Source organism: Argentina silus (genome assembly GCF_951799395.1).
Source record: "Argentina silus genome assembly, chromosome: 5".
Lineage (NCBI taxonomy): Eukaryota > Metazoa > Chordata > Actinopteri > Argentiniformes > Argentinidae > Argentina > Argentina silus.
The window spans coordinates 6,432,785-6,442,939 of record NC_139659.1 but is presented as its reverse complement, the minus strand read 5'-3'; the positions used below and the strand labels follow the sequence as shown (position 1 = coordinate 6,442,939).

Sequence of the window (10,155 nt, the reverse complement as noted above, 5' to 3'; positions counted from 1 at the left end):
GAGGACGAACCACACAATGGCCCACACAGCTGCCTCTCTCTGAGGCTAGGGAGAATGAACGCTGAACACCCTGCCTATGAAAAGGAGCCAACGCTTCAAAGGATCCTATCTGCCTGGGTTGGCAAACAATAAAACCAAGGCCTCCGCATCCCTCTCTTTTCAATTTGGTTATTCAAAAAGAAAGTTGTCAAGATATGAACACCTCATACAGTGGCTTCAGAAAGTATTCAGACCCTTTCACTTTTTCCACATTTTGTTGTGTTATAGACTCAATTTAAAATTGATTAAATTAGATTTTTTTGCCATCAATCCACACATAATACCTCATAATGACTAAGTGAAAACACATTTTTATTTTTATTTATTAAAATTGAAATACAGAAATACCTGATTTACATAAGTATTCAGACCCTTTGCTATGACACTCTTAAAATTAGCTAAAATGCAAAAATGTCATCAAATTTTAAGAGTGTCATAACAAAGGGTCTGAATACTTATGTAAATGAGGTATTTCTGTATTTCAAATGTCTAAAAACTTGTTTTTGCTTCGTCATTATGGGGTATTGTGTGTAGATTGATGGCAATACATAGATAGACCCCTATGTTGTTTCATTTCCATGACAGTATTTTGAGTACAACACGGTCAACTCTAAACAAAGACCCTCGGCCGACCTTCATCATCTAATGAAGCCTAATACACCTATATTCTTCTCCTATATCCACAGATATCTGTCCTGTTGGAATTCTAAGCCACCAATAGAGGAGGTAGAGTCTCTAGACCAGAGGGAGAGGTCATGGAGGGGGAGGGCTGTGTGACAGGGGTCCCTCCTGAGACTGGTAACCCCCTGCTCCGGGCTGTGTTCCTCCGCCGCCTTCGCCTCACGCGTCTGCTTCTGGAGGGAGGGGCCTACATCAATGAGAGTGACAGCAGCGGTCAGACGCCCCTGATGGTGGCCTGTAGAACCCAACACAGTGATGCCCAGAGTGCCAGCCGGGTCAAGCTGGTCCAGTACCTGCTGGAGAGTGGGGCTGACCCAAACATCCAGGACAAGGCCGGACGGTCTGCCCTGATGCATGCCTGCCTGGATCGGGCCGGGGGTGAGGTGGTGTCCCTGCTCCTGGACAGTGTTGCAGACCCAGGCCTGGAGGACCGGTCAGGGAACTCAGCGCTGGTCTATGCAGTCACAACCGGAGACCAGGAGGTTCTGAAGCTGCTGCTGGACGCCTGTAAGGCCCGAGGGAAGGAGGTGATCATCATCACTACTGACACGTTCCCCTGTGGAAAGACCAGGGCCAGACAGTACCTCAACAAACCCCCTCTTGTATCTCTAGACCAGGGGGACAGACTGCACCCCTCTGCTGCACTTCCCTGTGCCTCCCCCTCTGAGATCCAGCTCCTCACCTCCCCTCAGTGTTCCTCTTCTTCCTCCTCATCTTGTCCTTCCCAGCAGGTCTTCTCCTTCAAGCAGTGTGGGTGCTCTGGCTGTGGGGTGGGGAGCTCCCAGGCCTGCTCCCCATCGCGTGCTCCCATTCTGGGCCAGGGCAGGTCAGATAGGCTTATGCAGCCACTCCAGAGGCTGAACTCAGAGCCCTGGCTGAGGATCCCAGCCTCTCTGCTGACCCTGCAGCCCAGCACAGCCCCCTCATCCACAGACGACCTCCCAGACATCAGCCCGGAGGAGGAGCTCTCCCTCAGGACCAGCAGGCTGAGCTGGAACACCATGAACAATGACCATGGCGCCCCCCTGAGGCGCAAGTGCAGTATTGACCTGAGGGACAATGCAACTAACACTGCAAGCTTTAGCAAGTCTGAGGGGACAGGGGCCAACATGGAGGAGGGGGAAGTGAGAGGGCTCCTGGGGAGTAAAATATCCTTAAACGGCCTCTCCTCATCCCACTCTGCATCCCACCCAAACCTCCACTCCCACTACACCTCTTCCTCTACTGGAGGCAGAGAACCTGGCTGCCCCCTTCCAAGCCTGGCGGTGTCCAGCCTGCGTAGCATCATCCAGAGGCGCCACGTAGGTGCCGACCACTACAACTCCGACCCTCAGCTGGCCGTACAGACAAGAGGCTTATCGGAGGAGGGCAGAGCCCCGCTGGAGAGCAGGAGGCTGGTCACCTCACGCTCCTCCACCCTGCTGGGCTCCAGGGAGTCAATGGAGCCACCAAGCCTGACCAGGAGAGCCCTTTCTGGGCTGGAGCGCATGGGGTCAGGAAACCTCCTCCTGGACCAAATCTCCCAGACCCGCCCCGGGTGTCTGCCCCCCCTGAATCCCCACCACCACCACCACACCCCCATCCCTCACATTGCTGCAGGGGCCAGTGTCCTTGGCAGCAGTCCCAGCAGTAGGGCTGTGTGTGGGACAGTAGCAGGCCTGAAGCCCCTGCTTCCTTCTGCCCCCGCTGGCCTTCCCAGAGACCTGAGGACCAGGAGGTTGCTGCTGAGGAGACACTCCATTCAGATGGAGCAGATCAAACAGCTGGGAGACTTTGAGGGGATCTTTGGCCACTGAGAGGCAGCAGGAACAGACTGTAGCAGGCTCCAACATACTGTCATGCTAATGTGAATGTCAATGCACTAGTTCATAGTTCAATTCAAACAGACAGGATAAGAGCATATATACAAAATATCTTCTTTTTTTTTTTTAATCGTAATGACACTGGTATACAACATCAACAGAGAATGTTCCAGGCAACCAGAAAAGGTTGGTATTAGGATGCCCATGCAAATGACCACCTGGATGAGACCAAACGTTTTACATTACAGTGTATTAAACCATTAAGCATTGATGATAATGATTACGACAGGACCTAAAGGGAAAAATAAAAACAGATTGGTGGTGTAAGGAAAGGTACAACCAATACAGTGTAAAACCTAGTTCTCCATTAGTAAGTACCTTACATAATATTTTCATTCAACTTCCATTGTCAGTATAGGCTACTGTATACTGTAGTTATAGACAATGACCAACATCAGGACATTTAGAAAAAAGTACATTTTAAAAAGCATTGAATCATACATGGATTAAACTGATTAAAACACCAATGTTTCAATGTGTTGCTCACAAGCTGTTGTATAATGATCTTTCTGTAATTTTCTGTTAAACATAGATTGCAGAAATGGCTAGGCATAAACATGAGCTACAAACTTGCCACAGACAAAGACTGATTTGCTATCATATAGGAACACATTTCCTTGAGTCTATATATCTTTATCAAAGGTCCTACACAACATTATTTGACTTCCTCTCCCCCCTTTTTCATAAATGTTTCTACCTTAACTATACTAGTTAAAACTAACTGCTCATGAAGCCTATGCTATCCAATAGGAGGAGTTCAGTCCAAACTTACGGTCAACACCCCGTTACTCACGTCAGCATCTGCCCAGTGGGTTGTTAATGATTGCCCTAATGTACACAAGCGCAAACAGTTTCAGTGACATCACAAAACAATACAGCAGACGTAACTGTTAAAATTGCATTTAATAAAAGTGAAATAATGAGGTCATAAAATTACAAATGCACCCTGATAAAAAAAAATGTATTACATTTTCAAAGTACTTAGCAACTGACGCAAAACTCAACAAAACTGATACATAAAAAGACAAAGACAACTGCTATGAGACGTTTTTGTACATAACAGTATATTCACATATTTACAAAGGTCAAACATTCGTAAGTACAAGCATTTCCAGCAGACATGTGGTTAGGGACAAACACCGCACTCAGACCATCAGCTTCAGACTATGAACAACATAGAAGAAGAGATTGAATAAATACACATGAAAGAGGAAGTTAAGTAATGGCTCTTTGATTTCTGACTTTCAAAATACCGGTACAAATATTACAATAATACATTGGCTTTTAATGCTAAGATGCTTGCACTTTCGAAATACCTATTTTTAAAAGGCACTACACCCACAAATATTGCCTCAGAAAGACCATCTGAAATTCTTCACATACAACAGCTTTGAGTATAAAGGATTGGCTGATACCTTGCACTGAGGACCCACTTGTGCATCCACTCACTATAGAGAACCTTGGGTAGACACTACAATTGTAAATTAAGCCTCAATTATGCTCCAATCAGTGTCAAATCTTGTATAAACAGACCCCAAATTTAGTTAGATCTTGATTGGGATCAGGTGTCGTTCAAGCCTTGCGGTCGTAGTCACTGACCATCTTCTTGATGTGGGACAGTTTGGCCTTCAGGTATTTACACCTGCGCTTCTTCATCTGGTAATCGGACGACTGAGAAAATAAGGAGAATGAGTCATTATGTGCATTAAACCCTCTGCAGCCGTTCAAGTGTGTTGTGTACATAATGGTTGAGGTTGTGACCTTAAAGGGCTATGAGTAACCAGATCTTCTTTCTCTATGCTGCATCTGTATGATGATGTTACTACTGTATGATTGCTTTAGCTGGTGTGTAGTACTAAGACAAAACTGGTGTCTTGTTTTTTGATAAAAGCCTTAAACCATATGAAAAACAACACAATGATGTGGACACATACCTTCTTAATGTCCTTTAGTCTACGGTACTCATCCATGGCATCCTGTAGATAGGAGAGACACATTGTAATCACTGAAGAAGCTTTAAAAATTAAACAAATTTAACCTATTCAATCCTTCTAGATCAACAGGAGTGAGTGGCTAAGTGGGAGGGGCCAGGGGTCGATTTGGAAATTGTGAAATCTCTAATCCTGCTTTGTCTGTAGTGTAGGCTGATGTAAAGGTCTCACCAGGTACTGGGGGCTGCCCTCCTGCAGCTCGTCCAGCTCTCGATCCACCTCCGACAGGCTCTTATTGATGACATCCAGCTCCCCCTGAAGGTCCTTATACTCCTGGTGGTCCCGGTCAAACTCACGCTTATAGTCCACACGAGCCTGCTCACTAGCAATGGTGGGGAACTCACTAAGGAGGGGGGTTTGGTAGGAGGGGGGGATAAGAGAAAAACAGGGGAAGGATCAGGATAAACGTCTCTAAAATGGTATGGTGTAGACCTCAACATCAGAGATGGCACTGAGGTTGGCCAAACTCTCTACAAAGAGCTAATAATAATAATAATAAAATAACAGAATGAAATCTAAAACTATCATGACTGTTATTTCATATACCTGTCAAAGTCGTTGTCGTCCAGCTCATCCCCAGAGGAGGCGTAGTCTGTCTCGTAGTCTTGTCCGTCAGCACGGCGTGGCCGACCAGCACGTCTCTTCTTGGGCCTCCCAGCGGAGCTGGCCATCTCTGAGCCACTGCTGTAGGGGACGCTACTGCGAACTAGAGCTTCACGCTCTACTGGAGGCCTGTGAGAGAGGGAGGACAGGGGGGAGAGGGAGGACAGGGAGGACAGGGGGGAGAGGGAGGACAGGGGGGAGAGGGAGGACAGGGGGGAGAGTAAGAGATAAGAGACTTGAGTGAGTGTAGAGTCGGATCAAATGACCTAACCCAATCCTAGCATCATCCATTGAAGGGGGGAGGGGTGATCACAATCTGACCAGGAGCCACTCTCCTCTGAGCACTGTTCAATGATGCATGTTACCTTTTTTAGGAGTTTGACACTTTTGGGTTACTCTCCCACTGGACCAAAAGTTAAATGAGAACAAGTACCACCTTGTTTGCTCTGCTGACAATGAAAAATTCATAACAACAGTGTAAAGGTGAATAACCTAAAATCAAAGGGTACCATTAGTCATACCTGTGGTTGAGTAAGATTGTTGTTTGGCTTTGAGTTAGTGTGATTCATGCCTCATTACAGGTGTGATTGCGCAATAGGAAACTTAACATCTAAAAAATGACATTTGTACATAGTTTTGACACTTGCTGGATCCCCCCCCGCCAGTTCAGTCATGAGTAATATTTATAATGTGCATTACCACACATGCAAACATAGCCACACCAGCATTCCAAAGTCCAAAGTGGCATTCCTTCCTAGTATATCAAAGAGAATCATCTGGAAGATCCACTGATATTACATGAAAACACCAGACTGTGATCAGACACTCAGCTTACAGGATAAAATGTACTTGCAAAGTAACTAGGAGTACAAAGAACAGGTGGAATTATCGTCCAACATACGGTTTTGTGACATTATTTCAAGGAGAAAAAAATCTTTGCGATGTGCCAAGTGACACTAGATTGACTACAATGACATTGACTGTCAAATTGTAAAACAGGACAGCAGTCTGTGTCCCCCACCCCCTCTCTGAGCAGTGAGAATGTAAAATACTGTCCCATTCCACTGTGATGATGTCACAGTCAGATGGAAAAAGGAGTACGATTGCCACACACCTCCTTCACGACAAACAGTCAATGGTCTTATCGGCGAAGGAGTGCCATACAGCACAGAAACCTACATGGCCTTTATTCATCTACATTTCAAATATGTAGGGAGCATCTCAAAAGTCTTAATCAGCTATCTCTCCTCCTGTACTGTTGAGATCAGTTCAAACAGGAGAAAGGGAGGGATGGACGGCATATAATATGACTGGCATGCAACTGCAGTATATGAGGGTTCCCTGTATGTCTGCTGAGATAAAAACAACTAAAATGCACACACAGTCCTTACTACCATAGCAAGCCCCAACATGCCCTCTCCCTTGCAGCTGTGCAGTGGTATTACACCTATGAACCTGGACCAACCACAAACCTTCAATTACTGAAGAAGTCCTGCACTCACATTCATAACAAACAGATCAAACAAACACTGAAAAACTCTAAATCTACTGGGTCCCCACAATATGGAGTGCTAGCCATGTCTGTACTCACGCTGGGCTGGAGTTGTAGGGAGGTTTGTCATAATTTGTGCTGGTGTCATCCAGGTAACTTCTAGACCCTCCAAACTTCTCTGATCGTGGGTAGTCTGCCACAATACCGTCATCAGGAACACCTGACACATTGTTCACCTGTGGAGGGAAAACAACAACAGGTGAGCTAGGTGTGTTGTGTTCAAATATTAGAAAGATAAAAGTACTGTATTTTTCATCATTTTCAGGAGTGAAATGTCACCCTTTTTTTTTTTTAAGATTAGTAAGATACACAGGTACACTAACATGTTTTGACATGACAACCTTGAGGCTTAAAACGAGCAGCAGTCAAAAAGGCCTCACATAACTGCCAGTATGGGACTCTCCTGAGGCAACGAACCAGTAGTCAGTCTCATATGTCACATGAGCGGCAACAGTCAGCAACAACCAGTCAGCAACAACCAGTCACTACAGTAGTGCTTGGAGGTTCTATATTTCCCCAACAGAATAATCAGATGTGTACAGCAGGCAACGAGACTCACACTGTCTTTTCAGCACTTTCAGAAAGGTTCTCATGAGCCACTAACAGTTGCACTGCCTCAGTTTCTCAGGATCATGTTGCTGTTCTATAAAGTGTCTAACCAGTCTGTGTTTAAAATACCAATCAGACTAGTTCTTCCTCTTGCCCATTGTCCTCCAAATGAGGAACTCAAAATAAGACACTATGGTGTGACAAAAACAAAACAATTCAGTTTGGCCTCTGTGAAATTAAATCTAATGTGCAAAATATAGGTTTATACAGTTGAAGAAATCATGATACGTTTCAAGTGTGAATAATTATTCAACACGTTTAACAACAAACTTTAGCTTTGACCATTTCTATATGAATGCTTGCTGTTGTCATTAAACATAGTAACCTCTGAAATTCCTCACAACATAGTCAACATTTTAGATTTTGTGTAATTCCCCCCACCATTTTACTGACAGAGCAGGACTGAAACCACCATCCACATACCACACCCTGAAACTGAGAGCTCTTTCCCTACCCCCTCCAATACACTTGGAAAACAGGTTTGGCCACTTTATGTGCCTGTTTAGTATGTATCTGTCAGACACCTTCCCCATGCCTGACCTCAGCTGGAGAGCCCTCCATTGATCCCATACACATATGACAGCACCAAGGGCAATAGACCAGCAGCAGCTCTGCCCCACAGGGGTCTGCTCACTCACCCATGCCTCCACGTCCCCGGGCGGGGCTTCCTCATTGAAGACCTTCACCTTCCTCCACAGGATGCTGGCCTTGCCATAGTTCTGGATCCGCTGACGAGTCTTCAGAGCAAACACCATCATGATGATCAGAGCCACCGCCACCAGCAACCCAAACACTACCGCGATTGCCTGGAGGTGAGAGGCAGGGGGTTAAGAGAGTCACACATTCTCTCTCTCTCTCTCACACAGACACATTTACATTTGACATTTTTGACATTTAGAAGATGCTCTGTATCTGTATCTTGATTGTAGACACAGTGGAGCACGGTTTTTATGAGTGTGTGTGTGTGTGTGTGTACTAACCTCCTGCGGCTCCACCACGCAGTAGTGGTAGAGGTACTGGTTGACAAACATCCCTTGGGTCTGTGGTTGCTGATACTGGGCACACAGGCCTGAAATTTGGTTTCCATAGGCTGATCCAGAGGACTGGGCCATAGGGTTCACCGCCACTAGGTACACGATGGAGGCTATGAACATCAGCAGAGCCAGGATGGCACAGATGATCACCACTGCCAGGTAGAATCTTCTGGATTGTGACAGGCTCTGCCGTGACACCACGATGATGAAGATGACGAGGGCCGCAATGAAGGTGATGGCTGCCATGGCAATGATGAAGCCCTTGCCCTTCCGAGGGTCATTGTAGTTTCCTCCAATTCCTCCATAGCCATAGTTGTTACCGGCACCATATGCTCCGCCACCAAAACTTCCATAGCTACCACCCCCATAGGAAGTTCCCCCATAACCTCCTCCTCCGATGCCTCCAAACCCAGACAGGCCACCCCCCTGGGTGTCCCAGGCCAGGGTGGAGGCCACACAGGCAAACACAGCCACACACAGCACGACGGCGATGATGGCCATGATCTTTATGATGCCTGGAGGAGATGTCCAGCGGTAGAAGTGCTGGAATTCATCATCAGGGTAGTAGGAGTAGGCTGGCTGGGGGGACCCATTACTGCAGGGAGGAAACAGACACACAGAAGATATATTGTGTAAGATGTAAAAAACAATATTAGTAGTGTGTGTCTATGTGTTTGATCTACTTGTGTGTGCGTGTTAGTGAGACTGTGTGCATCAAAAGAGCTACGAACTGGTCCCCTAGGGTCAACAAAGATTCTATGATACACAATACTTAGGGCAGTATGAGAATGCGTGCTCAGACACTACATGACCCAACCTTTACATACTGTCTGAATTAATGTTAATGCAATGTCAATACACAATTCTCATAGCCTATTCAAAGACAAACAAAGCCCCAACATTGTATCATGAACTCTGACAGTGTAAACTATGCCAAAAGAAACGGAAGGAAAGACACAGACTTACTATCCATTATCTGACTCGTAGGGAGGTGGACTCCCATTAGGTTTGGAGGACATTCCTGGATCCACAGGTTGCCTTTTTGTCTCTCCTTATAACTCTTTCTGCTGCATATGTGTTCAAGAAAGATACATTTTAGAGAGAGAGAGAGAGAGAGCGAGCGAGAGAGAGAAACAGATAGAATACTTGTACTGTATCTACATTATACGCCGATTGCAAGACAAACATGAGTAACAGGCAGTAAGAACAGGTGTGTCAAGTGAGGAAAAGTCCAAACCTCCACTTGACCACTAATTGAATACTTTATTTACTAAACAAAGGCATGCTATTTTCTCCTGAAGATCTGAATTTGTAAAGAGATAAAAAAACAAAGCACGTATTAAGCGAAAGAAAAGTGTAATTGCGGTCGCCTACTCTTACCTGGAGGACAAAAGAAGACGCCACACGCAATTCTCCAAGAACAGAATTTAGGCTATCACAAGAGAAAGCAAAAACACACACCTGTCTCTCAGATGGTCCACTAGTCACACAAAGGTCTCGAACGAAACTCCGATGGTCATAAACACGAACCACACCTACAGTAGTTCAGGTGAACGCGTCATCAAACTCTGACCCGCCCACTCACCCCCCTCCTGGCCTGCTCAACCACCCCACTGCCTCTCCTCCCCATTTTGTTGTTGTTGGCTGAGACAAATGTAAGAGGCTGAACATTGCAAAGCTCTCCCTCTCTCTACGTACATTTCGAAGGTTTGCATAGACCCACTTCAACAGCATTTAAGTATTTTCAACGTTCGATTGATTTATTTTATTTAAAAAAAAAAAAA

General features: G+C 45.7%; 2 protein-coding genes across 3 annotated transcripts; one reads left to right on the top strand and one right to left on the bottom strand.

Annotated features, from left to right (window-relative positions):
• Positions 1-794: 794 nt before the first annotated feature.
• Positions 795-2,516, top strand: ankrd34ba (ankyrin repeat domain 34Ba; the record flags this gene model as incomplete). Its single annotated transcript, XM_083669983.1, has 1 exon — positions 795-2,516. One exon carries the CDS (start codon positions 795-797, stop codon positions 2,514-2,516), a length of 1,722 nt encoding a protein of 573 aa, XP_083526109.1.
• A 950-nt stretch (positions 2,517-3,466) lies between these two features.
• oclna (occludin a) lies at positions 3,467-9,921 on the bottom strand. 2 transcript variants are annotated; one of them, XM_083669390.1, is made up of 9 exons: positions 9,833-9,921; positions 9,338-9,438; positions 8,318-8,966; positions 7,976-8,143; positions 6,768-6,904; positions 5,120-5,305; positions 4,745-4,916; positions 4,517-4,558; positions 3,467-4,253 (listed from the first exon to the last, which is right to left on the bottom strand). In XM_083669390.1, the coding sequence occupies exons 2-9, from the start codon at positions 9,388-9,390 to the stop codon at positions 4,155-4,157; spliced, it is 1,506 nt and encodes a 501-aa protein (XP_083525516.1). In that variant the 5' UTR covers positions 9,391-9,438; positions 9,833-9,921; the 3' UTR covers positions 3,467-4,154. The 2 variants fall into 2 exon arrangements, with proteins under 2 accessions (XP_083525516.1, XP_083525515.1); XM_083669389.1 differs by having other exon boundaries at positions 9,752-9,872.
• Positions 9,922-10,155: the final 234 nt, after the last annotated feature.